Here is a 25975-nt window from a genome sequence, read left to right on the forward strand (position 1 = left end):
ATGAACTTGAACATTTTTTAAAAATATTTTTATGCGAATGCTTTCTGCAATGATTTTAATGATTGATCTTTGCAATTCTAATGAAGGTTTATCAGCAATAACTGCAACTGCCGTCTTTATTGGCGTATTTTCTTCTGATTCTTATTCGGAGTTAAATAAGGAATAAGGAACTGGTTCCTAATTATTTATTCGACTTTAACATATTTTCAAAATATTTTTATGCAGATGCTTTATGCAATAATTTTAATGAGGTATAAGGAACGGCTTCCTTATTCCTTGTTCGACTTCAATATTATTTAAACATAAGTCGATGCGGATGCTTTATTCTATGATTTTGATGATTGATTTGTGCAATTTTCAACAGATTTATGAAAGAAAGAACCGTTCTAGTTTTCTGATCAACCATAATTTTATCTTATATAAATACTAATTCTGCTGTTCCTTATTTAGATTTGAATAAGGAATAAGGAACTAGTTTCCTTTTTTTATTCGAAAAAAAGGAATAAGGAACTGATTCCTTATTCTTTATTCGAAAAAGGAATAAGGAATGAGAAATAGGGAACTAACTTTATATACATCATCAGTTGTCGCCCTTGATGTAAGCATTTGCAATTATTTGAAAACGTTCTACAAACGCCAGGCCAGGTGGACTTTTTGGACATTAATCCCGTTGAGAATGTTGAAGCCTGGGAAAACCATGACGTCGTTGAAACCAGTTCATGAAAAACTCTCAAAAATGAAATAACGCCACAGATCTACAGAAATGTGTCACCGAGGCTTAACTCCGTAATACCTTTAAACATATTTTTCAGTACCGCCTTAAATTCCGTTCATTTCCGGTATCTTTGCGATATCTTTTTTTTAACCATACCAAGAAACAAGTGACTTGTCCACTTACCTTATACAATTTCTGTAGCTGCTGCAGAAAACCAAATTGTTCATCCTACTACTACAAAGTAATGGCATATGTTCAAAAGGTCAATTTCACATAAATATTTATTCATTAAAGGTGAAGAGTTCCTATTTCAAAAATGATTAACATTCTTTAAAATCTTGTCAATTTTTCACCACGTGCATTCTCTTCATAGAGATATGCAAACCATAATACAGCCTGTACAATACAATGCGAAGTCCGTGAGTACCTTATCTATCCGCCTTTCAATTACATATACACTTCAAGGTCAGTGAGCTCGGAATATCCGTGCTAAACTATGATAAAACTGCAATGAACACTGATGAATACATATACATTGTACTACGATTTTTTTTTTTTTTTGGGGGGGGGGGGGGTGTTGTTGTTTTTTTTTTTTTGCTTCTTCTTTTTTAAAGAATAGATTGTTACAAACTAAAACAAACGCTTAGGCTTTTGAAAATGCTTGGCAAAGATCATGCAAAAGCTTATTCAAATTAAACTCAAAAATCATACACAAACTTATTTAAGTTTACTAGCGTCTTGCAAATGTTTTGTTGAGTGTTTATCATGCCTTAATTATCGTATTTTTCCTTGCAATATGATGTGTAGCTAAAATTATAGGAATTATAGGAAACGACATGTTTCATACTGTTGCTGCTTCAATGAGCAGTTCACTGGAAGATAGAAAATTATAGACAAGAGCATGTTTCAATGGACTTTATTAGTAAGAATAAAATTCAGAAACATGTTTATCACAATAATATTTAAAGATATAAAATCGATGCCTGAGCAGAACATGGGAAAAACAAATGTAATACTATAAAAACGAGAAAAGCAAAACAAACCAAACATAACAAAAAATCAAAACGAAACAACAAAACAAAACAAACATAAACACATATGCACGTAGTTTCTTTCCTCTTCTTTTTATCTGAAATTTAAAGAACAAACTGGGTAACAAAAGACTTGTTTTCGAGAAATGATCAAATATACATATTTATTCAATATTGTTTATTTTTGAGAACAACAGAAATTGGCGCAACTTGAACTTTACAAAGAGGACAGGAGCACAATTGCAGTTATCTGGTATAAATACAGAGATCGCAACTTTTCGGTCATTTCCGTCAAACGTCGTAAATGTGGGAATAATCAACGAGCCTCGTTGCTAATGTGTGGAAGAAGTTTTCTCAGTCATGTATTTTGTATAAACATGTACTTAAATTTATATTGGAATGTTGTGTTATATCAACATATTCGGACCTTTTTCAATAATAGAATATATCTTCATAACAAAGGAGCGTTTGTGTACAGTGAATATGGTCAGGTGTTTGAAACAGGAGGGACTAAACTTTTGTCTTTATAACAATTACGTTTCCAAATATTTCAACAATAGATATGATGAAAAAAGTCTGAAATTATTGTCAAGTATTACCTTACTCACTTACAGGTGGAAGACCATCATCAGTGATGTCACATCCGGTTATGCCAAATGCTTCTGTAAAATAATATAGAACGATTATTTTTTTCACTTCATAAATTTGTGAAACAATTGCTCTTCTTAAGTGTAAGCCGTTGGTTTTGTTTGAAAAAATATAACGCGATAGAAGTTTTCTCTTTGTCGACTCGACGCCGATTTTGTTTTATAATATTACAATGTATGAAAAAATACGAAGTACTGTACGGCTAAAATATTTGGTTTGCCGTAAAAAAAACTAAACATACATTCTTACCCTTGAATTCTTTGACAGTTCTGGGAGCTCTAATAGCAGAGTGGTTGACGTCGGCATCTGCCACAATGTTTGACAAGCTCTCCGTTACAGCCATATCAGCAATTTCTGTCAAGAAAATAATTATGCCATGTACATTAGATACGTGTATGTCGTAAACAACTGTTGGAACTGTAGAATTATCAATATATTCGAAATTTATTTAAACGCATTATTTCATGCATAGATCAGTTTTACTTGACCCCGCTCTGGGTAAGGCCCGACTGTCAGAAGGTTAATGTTGACTAAACGCTGCAACCTTCGCATTTACCAAGAATTGCCGGGCAGACAAAATGTAAAAAAATCAACTATCCTACGCCTTCCCTGGGCAATTGGGATGTAGTTACGATTAACCTTTGTAACAACAAAACCACTTACGGCTGATGATACTGGAGGACAATGATATGTTGTCGTCATCTGGCATCACTGTTACGGGGGTTGTGTTGCAAGGCAACTCCTGTCTGAGAGTGTCGGCTGCCTTGTCTATGATGTATGTCACGTACTCTTCAACTGGAAAATGTTTAGTTATCATTACATAGTGTCACATAACGAAAAGTATTTGTTGTTGTAGCCTAACATATCTAAATGATCAGTATAATTTTGAATGTGACGATCGCTTTTAAAGCCCATGCATTTTTATATTGAATGCAACATTGAACAAAATATCTCGTAATCTGTATAAACTGTACAGCTTATTAAATTGCGTGTTCATTGAATAAATGTTGCACACCACGGACTTTTTTAACTATCTGATAAATCTTGAAAGGTATTTTAGACAGGCATGTTGTAGTACAAGTGGTATCTTGGTGTATTTTTTCCTATTGAAGGTATGCTGAATCCAATAAAGGTGGATACCAAATTGAAAAACTTGATATTGACCATTGAAATGGCCATTTAAAATGACCAATAAAATGGCCGCCAAATTTCTTTATCATAAATGGATGATAGATCAAATAAAACTTTTAAGGAAAGGAAAAGCCTGAAATTTGTCACAAAGCATGTTTACATGTAGGTAAAAACAAATTAGACACCAAAACAGAATTTAAAAAAAAACAACAAAAAAACAATCCAATATGGCCGAAAAATCCAAGATGGCATACATTTTTCTATAGGATAATATAATAGTAATATAGAAGTAATATTAAAGATAGTAATGAAATGTTTAAGGCATTTAAACATATTCAGGGTTTTACGCAGCGGACACTACACTCTTTCCTGCCCTATCTGCTAGATATAGAGCTTTCATGTATTTTATCTGGCACTCTATGCAAGCATATAGAGTGGCTACTCAGATGCCTATACTTATATTTGCACAGTGTAAATATGTGTGAGGGGTTAAACGGGTGCATGCAAAATATACATTAATTAAAGGCACCTTTTTCTGAGTACCTTTTTCTGAGTCTTCTGGTCGTCGTCTTCATTCTTTTGTTATCGGTTCTCGTCGCATTTCTCTGCTGTCAGATCTTCTGTTATTTGTCGTCACGTTCGTTCTTCTGTTATTAGTCATCGTTGCAGTTCTCTTGTTTTCAGTTCTTCTGTTATTGGTCGTGATCTACGTTCTTCTATAATCGGTCCTGGGCTCAGTTCTTTTGTTGTTAGATGTTCTGTTATTGGTCGTCTTCTTCGTTCTTCTCCGTTCTTCTGTCATCCGTTCTCTTCTCTATCTTCTGTAATCAGTCCTGGTCTCCGTTTTCTTGTTGTCAATTCTTCTGTCATCCGTCTCTGTTATCGAACCCCGTCCTCATTCTTCTGTCAACAGTCATCGTTTCCGTTGTCCTATTATCGGTCCATGTCCTGTTCTGTTATTGGTACTCGTCTTTGTTCTTGTTCATTCTTCTATCATTGTCTTTTTTCTTCTGTAATCAGTCCTGGTTTCCGTTTTCATGTTGTCAATTATTTTGTCATCAGCTCCCGTCTCTGTTATCGATACCTGTCTCCATTCCTCTGGGATCAGTTTTATTTATCGGTTCTCGTCTCTATTATTCTGTTATTCGTCTCCGTTGTCTTGTTGTGAGTTTTTCTGTTATCGGTCTCTGTCCTGTTCTTTATCGGTTCTCGTCTTCGTTTTTCTGTCATCCGTTCTCGTCTCTTTTATTTTGTAATCAGTCCTGGTCTTCGTTTTCATGTTGTCAATTGTTCTATCGATCCCCGGCTCCATTGTTCTCGTCTATGTTATTCCTTTTATCGGTCCTCGTCTCTATTTTTCTGTTATCAATCCTCGTTGTCTTGTTGTCAGTTCTTCTGTTATCAGTCCCTGTTTCTGTTTTTTCTGTTATCGGTCGACGTCTCTGTTCGCTTATTGTCAGTTCTTCTGTTATCGGTCCCTGTCTCTGTTCGCTTGTTGTCAGTTCTTTTGTTATCGATCCCTGTCTCTGTTCTTCTGTTATCGGTCGACGTATATATTCGCTTGTTGTCAGTTCTTCTGTTATCGGTCCCTGTCTCTGTTAGCGGTCCTCGTCTCTGTTCTCTTGTTTTCAGTTCTTGTCTCCGTTCTTCCTTCTGTTATCGGTCGTCGTCTTCGGTCTTGTACTTTCGGTACTTGTTTCCTGCTCCGTTAAGGTCTTCTCTTATTTCTATTGTTGCCATCATTATGTGTCTATGTCCTGGTTTTGTCAGTCTTGTAGTCATTTATTCGTTCAGTGGAGTAGCGGGGGATCGAACTCACGACCCCTTGATTTGTAGGCAGACAGTGTTACCACTGCACCATTGCGCCCGCTCTGAATAATAACCATTTTTGAAAATCCTTTATACATAAAATACTATTTCAATGGCTAACAAAAGGTGTATTACAATTATATTTTAACACCTCTACTATGTAGCCAACCCACGTGACTTTTATATATGGTCTTCATTTTTTACAAGTAATATTTGTATAGACAACTTTGCTGTTACTTTAAGATATCCTAGAAATTTATTGGAGGGTACCCGGAATGATGTGATAATCTTCAACCGTGATTGAATTCCAAAATTTTCGAGAGCTGTCATGGTATAGCAAGCACACGTAGCAATCTCCCGGTTTCAGACATTTTATGACTCGATGAAAATATGGTGTTGTTATTGTTGTTGTTGTTTTTAACTTTAACTTTAAATTTCAAATTAAATAGTCACTTATTTTTAAACAAGATGGTAAACTTAAATATGCCCAAATGTCATCAAGAGCAGTTTTGCATGTGGAAGGAATGTATTTTTCAGACTGTAAAAATGAAACAAACAAAAAATTAAGAGACGATATTTGGTGATTGGTAATTTAGATGAATAGAAGTAAGTTTTCTTCTTTTTATTACTTTTGACATTTAAGTTATTTACCAATTTCAACTTTGCTTTTCTCGAAACAGCCTGATATTGTCAGAATTGTCAGCAAAAATAAAATTGAGCTACCACATGGGGAAAATCTTAAGAAAGTAGTTTCGTCATTGAAAAGTGTGAAATTATATTTTGATAATTTTCACTGTGAAATTATCAAATATAATTTTCACGGACAAATCAGTAATCCACTGAAAAGCATAAAATAAAAAAAAACTATGAAACTATTGTTAGTTAAAGTCATATCTGCTAAAAATGTAAACGTCATTGTTACTTCCGCAGTAGCACAGACGGTTAAGTGATTGACTGATGTGTGCGAGGTCTATGGTTCGATTCCCACTGGTGCCAATTTTTTAAGACCTGTTTTTTTGTTTGTTTGTTTTTGTTTTTTTTTTTGTTTTTTTTTGTGAGGGCGCAGTATGTATTTTAAAACCACTTGTTGTCTCGGTTTGTGTTGTGTTTATGGCATTGAAATGACACTTTTTGACATTTCAAAATAATTTTTAAATACTCATTTTTAAACCATAAATACCATAATAAGTGCAAAATATATGAAAACAAAATGAACAACTTAAAAAAATCATAGCTACAAATAATGTTGAAAATTACGGAACACCTGAAAGTGACATTTTCCAAACTTTCTCCAGGAATTGAATTTGTTTTTACGAGATAATAATTCCCAATTAGAAATATTATTTCGTTTTAACGAAATATAAAATCTTAATTACGAAATAATTGATTCGTTTATTACGAAATATTAATTTGTTATTACGAAATATTTATTCTTTGGTAATATTTATAAACTAAGTTTATTGTTCAATATAAGTCAAGTAAACAAAACATTAAAAGTGATTTTTTTTTTCAATCTTAGCTAGTCTTATACCTTAACGCGCTAGTAAAACAGTACTGTACATGTATATACTGTTAATTGAGCCATTAGGCTTACATTCGCTATATTTGGTGGCCAATCTCGTTAAAATCTGATCATATTGAATAATCATTTGATTTTGACAATAATAATTAATTGCATCATATTGTATCATAGTTTTAATGACATATTTTAGTATTTTTAAGCGGCCATTTTGAATTGACCTTTTGAAGGTCAAGGTCAATTTTATTTTCTTGGTATCCACCCTCATCGTCTTCAGCATACCCATATTAGGTTGAAACACTCAAGATATTACTTGTACTATAAAATGCCTCTAGCATTCATATTTTCTTAAAATCAGTCCTGTCTATATTTTGAAAAAAAAGTTTGTCATCTGAAATAAGTAATGAAATTCTAAAAATAATTGAGAACTAGATATGTGTCCATAGGACATGGGTGCCCCCACACACCACTATTTTGTCAATCTTATGACTCCAGGTCAAATATGTTTTGGAGTACATGTGCTACAAGTTGAAAACTAAAACTCTTTTACTAAGTAAAGGGCAAGAACTTTACAAATACTAAATAAATCTGCTAGTGAACCCAAAGGTGCATAAGTGCACATGCTGACCAACAGTCTTGTAAACTTTCAGGCCTACAGGTCAAACACTTTTTGAGCAATGCATGAACAAGTTGAAAATTGCAAATTTATACTACTGTAAGTCAAGGTCAATAACTCATACAAAACTTTAAAAAATCCACATGCAAAGTCCCAGGTGCATAGCTTCAGTGATGTTTATCATTATTCCTGTAAAGCTGGTTGATTTTAACTCAAGCACTCAAGAAACAAATAACACAACATATTGAAACGGTTTTTACTAAGTCAAGGGCAATAACTCTACAAATACTGAATGAATAGCGAAACCAAAGGTGCTCAATTACACATGTTGACCAACATTCCTGTTAAGTTTCATGACTCTAGGTTAAATACATTTTGAGCTACAACTAAAAATTGCAAATTTTCACTAAGTCAAAGGCAATAACTCTGATAATAATATAAATTCACAAGCAAAACCCCAGGTGCACAACTTCACATGCTGATCAACATTCCCGTAAAGTTTCATGCCCCTATGTCAAATACTTTTTGAGCTACGTGTAACACAAGTTGAAAATTGCAAATTTTTACTAAGTCAAGGACAATTACGCTGCAAATACTAAATAAATCCACACGAAAATATCTAGGTGCACAATTACACATGCTGATGAACATTCCTGTAAAGTTTCATGACCCTAGGTTAAATACTTTTTGAGTTACATGCGACACAAGTTGAAAATTGCAAATTTTTATTAAGTCAAGGGCAATAACTCTTACAAAACATAATAAATCCACAAGTGAAACCCCAGGTGTACAACTTCACATGCTGGTCAACATTCTTGTAAAGTTGTATTACTCTAGGTCAAATACTTTTTAGTTACATGCGACACAAGTTGAAAATTGCAAATGTGTTTTAAGTCAAGGGCAATAACTCTAAAATACTAAATAAATCCACACGAAAACACCCAGGTGCACAAATACACATGCTGATCAACATTCCTGTAAGGTTTCATGACTCTAGGTCAAATACTTTTGAGCTACGTGCGACACAAAAGAGAACGGACGGATGGACGGAGGGACAAGGGTATATCTAAATTCCCCCCCCCTCCCCCCGTAAAGTGGGGCACAAAAATACGTGTATTTACCAAGTTTGTCGTCTGCTGTGGTCTCTCTCACTGTTGCACTTTCAATATCAACAACATCGTCTGAAAAAGGAATTTGTTTTCAAATTGTTATGTTTTCTTTGTTACATTTTTTATTATATGAAAATTTAACAAAATCAAAGAGGGAGAGAGAAACGGAATTTTTTATGTTTGTTTGTTGTTGTTTTTTTCTGTGTTTCTGTTGTTTTTTACGGCAATGGAAATGATAAAAAAATAAATAAACAACTACATGCTAATATTAGGTTTAAGCTGCTTTTTGCTCAGTGAAAATTAAATTGACAGATAGCCAGTCCATCTGTACTTCTGTACTTTGATTTTCGTTTCTAGACAAAAACAAGAGCGATCAGTAATCACATGTGTCGCCTCATGATGGCCAATTTCATGGTGGGACAAATTTTGTGACAGACGGACAGACAGACGGACAGTGCACAACTAGACTTGGTACAGATCATTCCTGTAAAGTTTGGATAAAATTGCACCAGTAGTTTATGAGGAGTAGTCCGGACAAGCTTTTGCGTATCTGGCAACACACAGAAAAAAACACCTTTTTATCAAAGGGCCATAACTCGGCCAAAAATCATTCAACCGGAAAACCCGTGCAATATGCGCAAGGACTTGAGCTACAGATCAATCCTGTAAAGTTTCATTGAAATTGCATTAGTGGTATAAGAGAAGTAGTCCGGACAAACTTTAAAAATAAAAATTATTAAAGGGCCATAACTCTGACAAAAATCATTGAACCGGAAAATGCTGACAATATGCACAACTAGACTTGGTACTGATCATTCCTGTAAAGTTTGGATAAAATTGCACCAGTTATGAGGAGTAGTCCGGACAAGTTTTGTGACGGGCGGACGGACAGACAGACAGACAGACGGACAGACAGACGACGGAGAAGTGATCCCTATACGTCGCCACTACTCCGTAGAGGCGACACAAAAACTGTTAACGCTTGTAGAAAATATACTGCTGTAAGAATTATTTTATAAAACAATTTATAAATTAATACACAAACTACTATACCATTCTTATATGACAGGTTTTGAGGAACGACTTTGTTTGCCTTGCCGGCAATCTTCCCGACGACCATGTCGGCAGTACCTGTTTCGTTTAACAGGGTTACTGGGTCAAGAGTCTTGCCTCTTCTTGCATAGTATCTTTGGCGCAAGCGGTTTCGAAATCTTGCAAACTGTAAACGAGTCAATGTTCCTTATATACAGTAATCACCTGCATTTAAATTTCAGAAGCCAATGATTTTATTGTCTGTTTTTTTTTCTTTTGAAATATTAATTACACTGCTTATATTTAAATTTTTACTTTTCACTAAAATCTTAGGATTATCTGATCATTTATTTTATCATTAAAATAATAATAATGTTAAAAATAATGATAATAATAATTATAATACTACTACTACTATTACTAATAATAATATTTATGATATAATTATTATTATTATTATTTTTATGTAAATTATGGCGCCATTTTAAATGATTCTCAAAAAAACAGTGGATTTATTATCTAGATTGAATGTTGAAAATTCTGTTTATTCTACTCACCCTTTCATTGCATGACTTCTTTAAACTTATAAGCCAAACGAAACAGCCTCGATTTTCACTAGCCATTAATTTTCCATAATTAAATGGTTTAAAAACAGCCTTTGTAATCTTCCGGGTGCAATATAACGTTGCTAATGCGTAACGTCAACTTTTGTGACGTCACAATGCTGCGTGTTTTAGTTACCGTTAAATTAAAACATCACCGAATGCTAGTTGGCAACGGGATAATCTGGTTCCCTGTCCAATTATGGTTCCCTACCAAGCTATCAATGTCTGCCTGAAGAGCTTCTTTAAATCAATATGATTCATGAGTTAATATCAACATTGATATCTATGCGTAATTCCACTATACTAATTTCTGTATAAAGGTTAAATAATGTCTCGATATATGACTCCACAGAACCGCATAAAATATTAATAAGAATAGAATAGCAGTGAAAATGTAATGATGGGGGAAGGTGTTGCAATAAAAATTTAGTAATATATGATTTAAACATAAAACTGTTTCTTAATTAACAGACAGGAGCGAGTACTTCAATTATGAAAGCTCATTTTATTTTCGTAATATTGATATAATCGCACTTGTTTTACTCTAATCGTAAGTAATTACCGGCATTGTTTACATTTTGCATGTACCGGTAAACGCTTTTTTTTGGTTAATTTCATAGACTGACAACCATAAATAATGTCAGAATTATAAAGAGTAATGATTTATTTCATTAATTGTTTACATATTTTCTTATAAACAGCGTACACTTAGCTAAAAAGTAGCATTTATTGTGATTTTACTCGATAAACTTTGACAGGTGTTGTTGTTGTTTGCTAATGCATTATGGGTTGTATGATTTCCGTTGTCAATAGCAATTGCTGCTGAAGCTCAGTAAACAAATTGTTTCAAAGTTATGTTTCATCAAAAGCAACAAACTTATAGTCAATCCATGGTACTAGTCATTTTTATAAATATTATATGTATCAATTTATCATATTTTTATGTAAACTTTCATAGAACGTTAGCTAAGAATTGTTGATGTTCGGACGTTCGGTTGGTTGACAGAATTCTTTCTGTATGGAAATGATCGTTTCCGAACGTCAAATGATCAGTTTTCTAACATCGACCATTGTCCACTGACCAAAACGTAAAGCTGAACATTTTTCGAACCTTTTTATGTTCGTTTTCTCAGATTTGGTATAAATAGGCCAGAAAACGATCAACTTCAGTCAGTTTTCATTTAACTTTCGGTTAGTATACATTATTGTCGTGTTCTTCTGAACGGCAATTTTTACTTATTTTTAAGGCAAAATAAAACATAGTCTATAGATTATTATTTTACATTTAATCAATTATTGTCTAAGAATAATTGATAAGAACTTTATAATTTTTGTTTCACATTATTACGGTCACTGACTCGACCAAACTTTTTATTTACGTTTCCACATTTTTTAATAGAAATTAAACGGCAGTCGCGGTAATAATTTATGTGAAGTCTATGTAAGACATAGCTATCGGATATTTAAGACTGAATTATATACATGTGTTGATATTATATACAATACTGTTATTTGAATATTTCACATTTGAATTTATTAACAGTTTACCACTAATTAAAATTAGTAAACTGTGAACAGTCTTTCTTTTTTGTGACTCAATTTTAATCTTAAACTGGCATACATGTACCTCCAGAAGTGAGGAATTATTATCAAGTACTTTGGAGTACAGTGTCCAAGCCATACAGTGTTATACAGAGTAGCCCACTATTGGCAGATGTCATAATAGCATATTTCAGCTAAATGGATCTATAGGCTTTGACAGCCATCCAAATCAAGTATCATCAGTCCCCCTAACCATAACAATTTCTATTTTATATAGAACATTGTTATAATTGTGTACAGTATCGTTCTCTACAGTCCAGTCTGATTATTGGTCACCAAGTCTTGAGCACGTTACCACATTTTTAAGAAGATTAAAGGGACCTGGTACCATATAGATGGACCGTAGCGCAACAATATTACATGTATTTGCTTTACATGAATGATTTACATACACAGACAATTTTTGACAAAACAAATTCTTGGCAGTTTTCTTCCGTTCTCGAAAATGTTCAAACTCTCATTTAATATTTTTCATAAAATATTATAGAATAAGACAAGAATTTGCAAAAAAATATATTTCACAATTTTATATTCATAGTAACTCGTGGCCACGACATAGTATCTCGTGGCCACGGCTTAGTATCTCGTGCCAACGACATAGTATCTCGTTCCCACGACTTAATTATCTCGTGGCCACAACTTAGTAACTCGTGCGCACGAGATAAATTAAAAACACACACATGTCACCTTTGTGCCACCGTAAGTACAGGAGCATATCCAGAACGAACATGCATTGCAGTGATCTTATTTCATTATTTGTTTTAAACGTTTTTTAGTATTACAAATGTTTTGTTTTTGTTGTTGTTGTTGTTGTTGTTGTTTTATCTTCTTCTTTTTTTCTTTTTTTTAAGAATAGATTGTTACAAACGGAAACAAACTCTTATAAGGCTTTTGTACGTGTTTAGCAAAGATCACGCAAAAGCTTACTGCAGTATTCAAATTTAACACACAGATTAGCATTCAAAAATCATACACAAACTTATTTAAGTTTACAGCCGTCTTGCGCATGGTAAAAATTTGTGTTGAGTTTCTATCATGCCTTAATTAATTATCATCTTTTCCCTTGCAATAAGATGTTCAGCCAAAATTATTGGAATAGCATTAAAACGAAATGTTTCAAACGGTGACTGTTTCAATGAGAAATTTACTGGAAGATAGAAAATTATAGACAAGTGTTTGTTTCAATGGACTTTATTAGTAAAAATAAAATTCAGAAACATGTTTATGACAATAATATATAAAGATATAAAATCGATGCCTGAGCAGAACATGAAAAGACGAATATTATAATATTAAAAACAAGCAAAACAAAACCAACAACAACAAAACAAGCAATCAAAACAGAACAGCAAAACAAAACAAACAAAAATAGACATGCACGTGGTTTCTTTCTTCTTTCAATCTGAAATTTGAAGAACAAACTAGGTAACAAAAGACATGTTTTCTAGAAATGATCAATTTTACATATTTAATATTCAATATTGCTTATTTTATGGAAATTCAGAAATTGGCGCAACTTGAACTTTAGAAAGAGGACAGGAACATAATTCTAGCTATCTGGTATAGAGATCGCATGCAACCTTTCGGTCATTTCCGTCAAACGTCGTGCATATGGGAATAATCAAGGAGGTATTCCAATGGTTAGACAAAGTGTGAAAAAGAATAATGTGGGGTACAAGTTTCTTCAGACATGTATTTTGTATATACATGTACTTAAATTTATATTGGAATGCTGTGTTATATCAACATATTCGGACCTTTTTTCAATAACAGAATATGTCTTCATAACAAAAGAACATTTACGTACAGTTAACTTGGCCATTGATTTAGGATTAGGTGTTTGAAATAAGAAGGACTATAAAAACTTTTGTCTTTATAACAATTAGCTGAGATAGAGTACCACATGTAAGCATCACGAGCTTTTATTACAAAGTTATCTTATCATTCAACCTTCATATGTTCATTTTATATGCATTTAGCCAAATTAAAGTTAAAACAATTTCTACAATATATCGAAAGTTAAGATATTTCAACGTGTGGCTTTAGTGAGTTCTTTAAAGTAATAATATTGTAGAAGGCATACCTTAGTATACATACTTTACGTTTCCAAATGTTTCAACAATGGATTTGATAAAAAAAAATCTGAATTTATTATCAATTCTTACCTTAATCATTTAGTCACTTATATATCAATTCTTACCTTAATCATTTAGTCACTTACAGGTGGACGACCATCATCAGTGACGTCACATCCGGTTATGCCAAATGCTTCTGTAAAAGAATGAACACAATTGCTCTTTTGAAGTGTAACCAGTGCTTTAACTTGTTTAAAAGAAAGCTCGTCAGAAGTTTTTTCTCTTGGTCGGCTCGACGCCTATTTTTATGAAAAATTATGAATTACTGTATGGCTTTTTTGGTTTGTCACAAAATATTAAATAAACATGCTTACCCTTGAATTCTTTGATAGTTCTAGGAGCTCTTATAGCAGAGTGGTTGGTGTCGACATCTATCACAATATTTGACAAGCTCTCTGTTACAGCCATATCAGCAATTTCTGTCAAAAAAAATAATTATATCGTGTACACTAAAAAGTAACTTCTCAGAATTAAGAATTCTCTTTACAAAAAATAATCGGGTGTTTATGTGTTTCAGTCGTTGCTGCAGGAGTACCTGGGAATGGGATAGCAGATAACTCTTAAGATTACCGTGTGTCAAGGTGAAAAAACAACAGTCAGCGGTAAAAACATCCCAAACTCATTGGATAAGTTTTATCTCTGCAATGTACTTAAACAACCATAAAATTTCCGTATAAAGGTACAACCTTTATTAACAGTACTTTGTTTTAGATATATGTCATAAATAACTATTGAAAATGTAGAATTATCAATATATTCATGGTTTATCTAAACGCATTATTTCATGCACAGATCAGTTTTACCTGCGCCTCGCTCTTGGTAAGGCCCCACCCTGCGGAGACTGCCAGAAGGTAAAATGTTGGCAAAAGTCGCAACCTTCGTATTTACCCGGAAGTGCGGGGCAGACAAAGTGCAAAATATCAGCTACCCTACGCATTCCCCGGGGCAATAGGGATGTTGTTACAATTAACCTTTGTAGCAACAAAATGACTTACGGCTGATGATACTGGAGGACAATGATATGTTGTCGTCTGCTGGCCTCACTGTTAAGGTCGTAGTGTTGCTAGGCAACTCCTGTCTCAGAGTGTCAGCTGCCTTGTCTATGATCCATGTCACGTATTCATCAACTAAAAAAAATATTAAATCTTTATTTCATGTTATTATGACATAGTGTCACAAAACAAGAAGCCTTACATGATGATATCTAAATGATCAGTATAAATTTGAATGTGATCGGTTTAAAAGCACATTCATTTTTATATTGAATGCATAATTTAACAAAATATTTCGTAAGCATTCTGTTTAAACTATACAGCTAATTAAATTGCGGGTTCATTAAAGATGTAGCAACGGCAATATATGCTGCACTTGATGGATTACAAAACGGACTTTTTCAACTATCTGATTAAATTTTGAAAGATATTTTTTGGAATTTCTGCTGTATTTTCAGTAATGACATTGTAAAAGTAATTGAGAAAATATACATGTATTTACCAAGTTTGTCGTCTGATGTGGTCTCTAATCACTGTTGCACTTTCATTATCAACAACATCACCTGAAAAAGGAGTGTGTTTTCAAAATTGTTATGTTTTATTTTGTTACATCTTTTATTATACGAAAATTGAACAAAATCAAAGAGAGGGAGAGAGAAAGGAAAATGTTTTTTTTCCTTTACATTTTAGTTGTTTATATTCAGCCAATCTGCAATTCTGTACTTTGATTTTCGTTTCTGGACATTAAAACTGTAAATGTTTGTAGAAAATACTACAGTAAGAATTCTTTTATAAAACAACTTATAAATTAATGTATAAACTACCATACCAATCAGAGATGACAGCCATTGAGGAGCGACTTTATTTGACTTGCTGGCAATCTTACAGACGACCATGTCGGCATTTCCTGTTTCATTTAACAAGGTTTCTGGGTCAAGGGTCTTGCCTCTTCTTGCATAGTAATTATCTTTGGCGCATGCAGTTTCGAAATCTTGCAAACTGTAAAACAGTAAATGTTCTTTATTTTAAGTATTAACCTGCATTCAAGTTTCAGAAGCCCATGATTTTATTGTATATTTTTTTATTTGAAATGTTAATGACACTGCTCATGTTTAAATTTTTAGTTCCCACTAAAATCTTAGAATCATCTTATCATTTTATCATTGAATATATATCATTATTATTATTATTATTATATTAATATTTTTTTATATTATTATTTTTATAATCATCAACACAATCGCCATCAATAAATTTCCCCAAAGTAAATTATGCCGCCATTTTAAATGATTCTCAAAAAAACCGTTGATTTATTATCTAAACTGAATGTTCAAAAATTCTATTTATTCTACTCACCCTTTCGTTGCCCATGACTTCTTTAAACTTATGAGCCAAACGAAACAGCCTCGATTTTCACGACCATTAATTTTTCATAATTAAATGGTTTACAAACAGCCTTTGTAATCTTCCGGGTGCATTATGACGCTGCTAATGCGTAACGTCAACTTTTTGTGACGTCACAATTGCTGCGTGTTTTAGTTTACCGTTAAATAAAAACATCACCGAATGCTAGTTGGCAACGGGATAATCTGGTTCCCTGTCCAATTATGGTTCCCTACCAAGCTATCAATGTCTGCCTGAAGAGCTTCTTTAAACCAATATGATTCACGAGTTAATATCAACATTGATATCTATGCGTAATTCCACTATACTAATTTCTGTATAAAGGTTTTTATGTCTCGATATATGACTCCACAGAACCGCATAAAATATTAATAAGAATAGAATAGCAGGGAAAATGTAATGATGGGGGAAGGTGCTTGCAATAAAAATTTTTAGTAATATATGATTTTAAACATAAAACTGTTTCTTAATTAACAGACAGGAGCGAGTACTTCAATTATGAAGCCTCATTATATTTTCGTAATATTGATATAATCGCATTTGTGTACTCTTATCGTAAGTAATTGCCAGCATTGTTTACATTTTGCATGTACCGGTAAACGCTTTTTTTTTTTGTTAATTTCATAGACTGACAACCATAAATAATGTCAGAATTATAAAGAGTAATGATTTATTTCATTAATTGTTTACATATTTTCTTATAAACAGCGTACACTTAGCTAAAAAGTAGCATTTATTGTGATTTTACTCGATAAACTTTGACAGGTAGTGTTGTTGTTCGCTAATGCATTATGGGTTGTATGATTTCCGTTGTCAATAGCAATTGCTGCTGAAGCTCAGTAAACAAATTGTTTCAAAGTTATGTTTCATCAAAAGCAACAAACTTATAGTCAATCCATGGTACTAGTCATTTTTATAAATATTATATGTATCAATTTTATCATATTTTATGTAAACTTTCATAGAACGTTAGCTAAGAATTGTTGATATTCGGACGTTCGGTTGGTTGACAGAATTCTTTCTGTATGGAAATGATCGTTTCCGAACGTCAAATGATCAGTTTTCGAACATCGACCATTGTCCACTGACCAAAACGTAAAGCTGAACATTTTTCGAACCTTTTTATGTTCGTTTTCTCAGATTTGGTATAAATAGGCCAGAAAACGATCAACTTCAGTCAGTTTTCATTTAACTTTCGGTTAGTATACATTATTGTCGTGTTCTTCTGAACGGCAATTTTTACTTATTTTTTAAGGCAAAATAAGACATAGTCTATAGATTATTATTTTACATTTAATCAATTATTGTCTAAGAATAATTGATAAGAACTTTATAATTTTTGTTTCACATTATTACGGTCACTGACTCGACCAAACTTTATATTTACGTTTCCACATTTTTTAATAGAAATTAAACGTCAGTCGCGGTAATAATTTATGTGAAGTCTATGTAAGATATAGCTATCGGATATTTAAGACTGAATTATATACATGTGTTGATGTTATATACAATACTGTTATTTGAATATTTCACATTTGAATTTATTAACAGTTTATCACTAATTAAAATTAGTAAACTGTGAACAGTCTTTCTTTTTTGTGACTCAATTTTAATCTTAAACTGGCATACATGTACCTCCAGAAGTAAGGAATTATTATCAAGTACTTTGGAGTACAGTGTCTAAGCCATACAGTGTTATACAGAGTAGCCCACTATTGGCAGATGTCATAATAGCATATTTCAGCTAAATGGATCTATAGGCTTTGACAGCCATCCAAATCAAGTATCATTAGTCCCCCTAACCATAACAATTTCTATTTTTATTTGTTATAATTGTGTACAGTATCGTTCTCTACAGTCCAGTCTGATAATTGGTCACACGTTACCACATTTTTAAATAGATTTAAAGGGACCTGGTACCATATAGCTTGACCGTAGCGCAACAATATTACATGTACATGTATTTGCTTTACATGAATGATTCACATACACAGACAATTTTCGACAACACAAATTCTTGGCAGTTTTGTTTCCGTTCTCGAAAATGTTCAAAACTCTCATTTAATATTTTTTCATAAAATAACATAGAATAAGACAAGAATTTGCAAGCAAAAAAAAATATATTACACATTTTTATATCCATGGTAACTCGTGGCCACGACATAGTATCTCGTTCCCACGACTTAACTATCTCGTGGCCACGACTTAGTAACTCGTGGCCACGGCTTAGTATCTCGTGCCAACGACATAGTATCTCGTTCCCACGACTTAATTATCTCGTAGCCACAACTTAGTAACTCGTGCGCACGAGATAAATTAAAAACACACACATGTCATCTTTGTGCCACCGTAAGTACAGGAGCATATCCAGAACGAACATGCATTGCAGTGATCTTATTTCATTATTTGTTTTAAACGTTTTTTAGTATTACAAATGTTTTGTTGTTGTTGTTGTTGTTGTTGTTGTTTTATCTTCTTTTTTCCTTTTTTTAAGAATAAATTGTAACAAACGGAAACAAACTCTTATAAGGCTTTTGTACGTGTTTAGCAAAGATCACGCAAAAGCTTACTTCAGTATTCAAATTTAACACACACATTAGCATTCAAAACTCATACACAAACTTATTTAAGTTTACAGCCGTCTTGCGCATGGTAAAAAGTTGTGTTGAGTGTCTATCATGCCTTATATAATTATCATTTTTTCTCTTGCAATATGATGTGCAGCCAAAATTATTGGAAAAGCATAAAAACGAAATGTTTCAAACTGTGACTGTTTCCATGAGAAATTTACTGGAAGATAGAAAATTATAGACAAGTGTTTGTTTCAATGGACTTTATTAGTAAAAATAAAATTCAGAAACATGTTTATGACAATAATATTTAAAGATATAAAATCGATGCCTGAGCAGAACATGAAAAGACGAAAATAATGATATAAAAAACAAAGCAAAAAAAAAACAACAACAAAACAAGCAATCAAAACGAAACAGCAAAACAAAACAAACAAAATAGACATGCACGTGGTTTCTTTCTTCTTCTTTCAATCTGAAATTTGAAGAACAAACTAGGTAACAAAAGACATGTTTTCCAGAAATGATCAATTTTACATATTTAATATTCAATATTGCTTATTTTATGGAAATTCAGAAATTGGCGCAACTTGAACTTTAGAAAGAGGACAGGAACATAATTCTAGCTATCTGGTATAGAGATGCAACCTTTCGGTCATTTCCGTCAAACGTCGTGAATATGGGAATAATCAAGGAGGTATTCCAATGGTTAGACAAAGTGTGAAAAAGAATAATGTGGGGTACAAGTTTCTTCAGACATGTATTTTGTATATACATGTACTTAAATTTGTATTGGAATGCTGTGTTATATCAACATATTCGGACCTTTTTTCAATAACAGAATATGTCTTCATAACAAAAGAACGTTTGCGTACAGTTAACTTGGCCATTGATTTAAGATTAGGTGTTTGAAATAAGGACTATAAAAACTTTTGTCTTTATAACAATTAGCTGAGATAGAGTACCACATGTAAGCATCACGAGCTTTTATTACAAAGTTATCTTATCATTCAACCTTCATATGTTCATTTTATATGCATTTAGCCAAATTAAAGTTAAAACAATTTCTACAATATATCGAAAGTTAAGATATTTCAACGTGTGGCTTTAGCGAGTTCTTTAGATTTGTAATAATATTGTAGAAGGCATACCTAAGTATACATACTTTACGTTTCCAAATGTTTCAACAATGGATTTGATAAAAAAAATCTGAATTTATTATCAATTCTTACCTTAATCATTTAGTCACTTACAGGTGGACGACCATCATCAGTGATGTCACATCCGGTTATGCCAAATGCTTCTGTAAAAGAATGAACACAATTGCTCTTTTGAAGTGTAACCAGTGCTTTAACTTGTTTAAAAGAAAGCTCGTCAGAAGTTTTTTCTCTTGGTCGGCTCGACGCCTATTTTTATGAAAAATTATGAATTACTGTATGGCTTTTTTGGTTTGTCACAAAATATTAAATAAACATGCTTACCCTTGAATTCTTTGATAGTTCTAGGAGCTCTTATAGCAGAGTGGTTGGTGTCGACATCTATCACAATATTTGACAAGCTCTCTGTTACAGCCATATCAGCAATTTCTGTCAAAAAAAATAATTATATCGTGTACACTAAAAAGTAACTTCTCAGAATTAAGAATTCTCTTTACAAAAAATAATCGGGTGTTTATGTGTTTCAGTCGTTGCTGCAGGAGTACCTGGGAATGGGATAGCAGATAACTCTTAAGATTACCGTGTGTCAAGGTGAAAAAAACAACAGTCAGCGGTAAAAACATCCCAAACTCATTGGATAAGTTTTATCTCTGCAATGTACTTAAACAACCATAAAATTTCCGTATAAAGGTACAACCTTTATTCACAGTACTTTGTTTTAGATATATGTCATAAATAACTATTGAAAATGTAGAATTATCAATATATTCATGGTTTATCTAAACGCATTATTTCATGCACAGATCAGTTTTACCTGCGCCTCGCTCTTGGTAAGGCCCCTACCTGCGGAGACTGCCAGAAGGTAAAATGTTGGCAAAAGTCGCAACCTTCGTATTTACCCGGAAGTGCGGGGCAGACAAAGTGCAAAATATCAGCTATCCTACGCATTCCCCGAGGCAATAGGGATGTTGTTACAATTAACCTTTGTAGCAACAAAATGACTTACGGCTGATGATACTGGAGGACAATGATATGTTGTCGTCTGCTGGCCTCACTGTTAAGGTCGTTGTGTTGCTAGGCAACTCCTGTCTCAGAGTGTCGGCTGCCTTGTCTATGATCCATGTCACGTATTCTTCAACTAAAAAAAAAAATTAAATCTTTATTTCATGTTATTATGACATAGTGTCACAAAACAAGAAGCCTTACATGATGATATCTAAATGATCAGTATAAATTTGAAAGTGATCGGTTTAAAAGCACATGCATTTTTATATTGAACGCATAATTTAACAAAATATGTCGTAATCATTCTGTTTAAACTATACAGCTAATTAAATTGCGGGTTCATTAAAGATGTAGCAACGGCAATATATGCTGTACTTGATGGATTACAAAACGGACTTTTTCAACTATCTGATTAAATTTTGAAAGATATTTTTTGGAATTTCTGCTGTATTTTCAGTAATGACATTGCAAAAGTAATTGAGAAAATATACATGTATTTACCAAGTTTGTCGTCTGATGTGGTCTCTATCACTGTTGCACTTTCATTATCAACAACATCACCTGAAAAGGGAGTGTGTTTTCAAATTGTTATGTTTTATTTTTGTTACATCTTTTATTATATGAAAATTGAACAAAATCAAAGAGAGGGAGAGAGAAAGGAAAAAGTTTTGTTTGTTGTTTTTTTTTCCTTTACATTTTAGTTGTTTATATTCAGCCAATCTGCAATTCTGTACTTTGATTTTCGTTTCTGGACATTAAAACTGTAAATGTTTGTAGAAAATACTACAGTAAGAATTCTTTTATAAAACAATTTTTAAATTAATGTATAAACTACCATACCAATCAGAGATGACAACCATTGAGGAGCGACTTTATTTGACTTGCTGGCAATCTTACAGACGACCATGTCGGCATTTCCTGTTTCATTTAACAGGGTTTCTGGGTCAAGGGTCTTGCCTCTTCTTGCATAGTATCTTTGGCGCATGCAGTTTCGAAATCTTGCAAACTGTAAAAGAGTCAATGTTCCTTATTTTAAGTATTAACATGCATTCAAGTTTCAGAAGCCCATGATTTTATTGTATATTTTTTATTTAAAATGTTAACGACACTGCTCATGTTTAAATTTTTAGTTCCCACTAAAATCTTAGAATCATCTTATCATTTTATCATTGAATATATAATATTATTTAATTTTACCCATGAAATATGGTGTTTTATTATATACTTATAAATGAAATATTGAGAAATATTGATGAAATAAAATGCATATTTTTATTTTCCGTATTTTCACTGTAAAAATTTATTTTTCACTGCAGTGAAACATATTTTCCGTATTTTCACTGGTGTCTTGCCGGACTTCTTTCTTTTAAATTCTGCCAGTACACAAAATTTAAGGGAAAGTCTTTCAAATTTTAATGTCAAAAAAGAGAAAAATGTATATAATAAACAGAAAATTCAAGTTTTTTCTATAAATACACGATTTATTTTCATCTTGTGGCATGAAAATTACCATATTTCACTCGTGGCTACCGCCACTCATGAAATATTTATTTTCATACCACTCGATGAAAATAAATCATGTATTTGTAGAAAAAACTTGAATATCCTCTATATATCAGTCAAATATATTTCATATTTTTTAGAAATAAATATGAAAAATAAATATGAAAGTGGGCGGAGTCAAAACTCATATTTATTTCAAGGGACTTCTTTCGGCAATTTGTTTGAAAAATCTGATAAATGCGAAACAACTTTTTGTTGAATTTTGCTTTGAAAACTATCTAGAATGATAGAAAATTGTCTAACTAAGAAAATTAATCCGAACACCAATATCTTTAATTCAGTTATTAACGCTGTACAGACGTTTAAACAGTTGTTTACGTGACGTCACAATGTAGCGCCAAATATCGCGTGCAAAACAAGACGCATTAATATGTTACTGCGCGCTGTACAATTGCAGTTGCGTAGCAAGCAATAGGGTTCGTAACCATTTTTCTTTGATAATGAAATTAAATAAAAAGGTTATTTTTTTTCGTTTTTCGTGAAATATGGTATATATTTTCACGAAACATGATAAAATGCCACATATTTTCACTCGCCGTCCCGGCTCGTGAAAATATGTGGCATTTTATCATGTTTCGTGAAAATATATTCCATATTTCACTCAAACGAAAAAATATCCTCTTAATATTATTATTATTATTATTATTATTATTATTGTCATTATATTTTTTTATATTATTATTTTTATAATCATCAACATAATCGCCATCAATAAATTCCCTAAAGTAAATTATGCCGCCATTTTAAATGATTCTCAAAAAAACCCGTTGATTTATTATCTAAACTGAATGTTCAAAAATTCTATTTATTCTACTCACCCTTTCGTTGCATGACTTCTTTAAACTTATGAGCCAAACGAAACAGCCTCGATTTTCACGAGCCATTAATTTTTCATAATTAAATGGTTTAGAAACAGCCTTTGTAATCTTCCGGGTGCAATATGACGTTGCTAATGCGTAACGTCAACTTTTGTGACGTCACAATGCTGCGTGTTTTAGTTACCGTTAAATTAAAACATCACCGAATGCTAGTTGGCAACGTCCTCGGCTTTTTCCTCATCCGAAGATTGACGGAAAGAACCGAAAAGTTGCGATTTGCAACGGGAGTCTTCCAAACATTTGGAACACCTCGGGCGACTTCGATAACACTTTGTACTAATAAGATATGTTGGAGACAATTATACTTCAAACTTAATAAAATCGACTTGCATACATATTTCGTATCATTCAGTGAATAATTGAATTCAAAAATTATAGGTCATCGCCTTTTAGAAGATAATAACATTTATAAGGACATGAATAGTGACAAGTGTGCCGTACGTACGGTGCCTGAAAGGGTGGATATGAACCCTCATTGAGCATAGAATACATACACACATCCATTTCAAGGTGTAGGCAATAGTTTTTTATCCGAAGTATGACGGAAAGGACCAGTAATTTGCGAAAGATGACGAAGGTACGACAGGTCATGGTCTTTACTATATGCATATAGGGAAAATCAATGACCCCCTGGGGCGGGGCCAATTTTGACCCCAGGGCTTTTATTTGAACAAACTTGGTAGACACTCACTACAAGATGTGTCATGCCAAATATCTAAGCTCTAGCTCTTTGGGTTTTTTAAAGAAGATATTTAAAGTTCTTTCTTTCGGTTGCCATGGCAACCAGAGTTCTGCATGGAATTAAATTCTTTGAACAATTTTTAAAGGTGACCACCAAAGGAACATTCCTGTGAAGTTTGGATGAAATTTGCTTAGTGGTTTATGAGGAGATGTCATTTAAAGTAAAAGTTTACGGACGGACGGACGACGGACGGACGCCGGACGAAAAGCGATCACAAAAGCTCACCCTGTCACTTTGTGACAGGTGAGCTAAAAAAGGATTGGAGCACCACACTAAATACCGTATTCCGGTATATACCGGACAAGGCGCTTGAATGATAAAATGCTAAAATCTTGCCTTTTTACCCAACGGAATGAACTTTAAAAGGTCTAATTCATCTTTTCACACCGATTTATGTATGATAATGAATGAAAAATGTAAAAATCGGCGAAAAAAACGATATTTGTCTATTTTGTGATCATGATTTCTGCAAGCGTCTAGAGGTACTGCTCCAATCCTGTATTGAGTTAAATCCAAATATGAGCATAATATATCTTTAATAAGGTGCCTGGGTGTACAATTCCTGCATCAATTTCACATTGCTGCGTACCCAGACAAAATCATGACAAAATGAATATTAAATTTTATTTTACAAGAGGCTGTAGTGAGTAAACCAGATTGTTTGATTTGTGAATAATAATGGCATTGATCAGAAGTTGATATATTTATTGTCTGGGAAAAGATTGCAGAGGGTGTTGCCAGCGATTGGGAGTGTGGTGTTGCGAACGATGGGAGTGATTGGGGAATGGGGTCGTAGAGGATTGCACTTTTATACATTCTCAAAATATATTCTAATCAACTAAGAAAAAAGTATAAACACGCTATAATAGAAGCGGGGTCAAACAACTGTTTTCATTTTAGAAAAACATTTGACAGAAAGTATCGAAACCACCAGGCAACAAACAAATAAAACCACCTACCTCGATTAGGACCGGAATCACACGCCTGGTTTGAAGCAAAGCATTCGTGGTGCCAAAGAATATAGAGGAGTTGTGTTTGCAACTTTCAATGTTATTTACCCAGCGATAAAATATTTCTACAATAACAGCACTAATATTAGTAAAGTACATTCCCCTCATTTGTCAAAATAATTAAGACAGAAATCACGATATTCACGTGCTAATTTTTTCTCAACTCTCCCAACTTATTTTCATGAATAATAAGTAATTCTCGTGCATCGTGTACACCGAGTACTGGGGCATATCCCGTTCTAACAGGCATTACGGTGATTTAATTAAATTATTTGTTTTACACATTTTTGTATTGCTCACGTTTTCTGTAAATTAAACAAACTGCAAATAAACTGAAAACTCAATATTTCTAAGTATTCACACATTTATTTTAATTATACGATGAATTTATTTATTTTATCTTATTTTATTTTATTTTCTTTCATTTTATATATTCATTTTATTTATTGTTTATCAATTTATTTATTTTATTTATTGATTCATTTTATTTATTTATTTATTTATTTATTTATTTATTTATTTATTTATTTATTTATTTATTTATTTATTTATTTTAAGCAACAATTATATTTACAATTCATATATCGCGCGTGTGAAAAATAACACATACTAAAGATATCAAATCAGACAGCTTTTCCCTCAAGCCAAGTAAGACTACATGAACAAGTTCAGGATCTTAAAGGGACTCCACTGAGGTTTTTT

The 25975-nt window shown here is 32.8% G+C and overlaps 1 protein-coding gene and 1 long non-coding RNA gene across 7 annotated transcripts; both read right to left on the reverse strand.

The window, feature by feature from the left end:
* Positions 1–1615: 1615 nt before the first annotated feature.
* Positions 1616–25610, reverse strand: LOC132738246 (uncharacterized). 6 transcript variants are annotated; one of them, XM_060725713.1, is made up of 7 exons: positions 25223–25603; positions 9632–9797; positions 8591–8650; positions 3058–3189; positions 2644–2748; positions 2346–2408; positions 1616–1844 (listed from the first exon to the last, which is right to left on the reverse strand). In XM_060725713.1, exons 1-6 carry the CDS (start codon positions 25379–25381, stop codon positions 2347–2349), a joined length of 684 nt encoding a protein of 227 aa, XP_060581696.1. In that variant the 5' UTR covers positions 25382–25603; the 3' UTR covers positions 1616–1844; position 2346. The 6 variants fall into 6 exon arrangements, with proteins under 6 accessions (XP_060581696.1, XP_060581692.1, XP_060581694.1 ...); XM_060725712.1 differs by lacking the exons at positions 1616–1844; positions 2346–2408; positions 2644–2748; ... (1 more) ...; positions 8591–8650; positions 9632–9797 and adding exons at positions 18814–19393; positions 20151–20221; positions 20400–20504; ... (1 more) ...; positions 21582–21641; positions 21921–22086 and having other exon boundaries at positions 25223–25594; XM_060725714.1 differs by lacking the exons at positions 1616–1844; positions 2346–2408; positions 2644–2748; ... (2 more) ...; positions 9632–9797; positions 25223–25603 and adding exons at positions 18837–19393; positions 20151–20221; positions 20400–20504; ... (2 more) ...; positions 21921–22086; positions 23462–24071.
* LOC132738249 (uncharacterized) lies at positions 14267–16292 on the reverse strand. The gene is made up of 4 exons (XR_009626846.1): positions 15774–16292; positions 15447–15507; positions 14948–15079; positions 14267–14371 (listed from the first exon to the last, which is right to left on the reverse strand). It is a non-coding gene; the product is annotated as an uncharacterized LOC132738249 (long non-coding RNA).
* Positions 25611–25975: the final 365 nt, after the last annotated feature.

Source organism: Ruditapes philippinarum, unplaced genomic scaffold (assembly GCF_026571515.1).
Source record: "Ruditapes philippinarum isolate M1 unplaced genomic scaffold, ASM2657151v2 ctg1734_1_1_1_1, whole genome shotgun sequence".
In the NCBI taxonomy this organism is placed as follows: domain Eukaryota; kingdom Metazoa; phylum Mollusca; class Bivalvia; order Venerida; family Veneridae; genus Ruditapes; species Ruditapes philippinarum.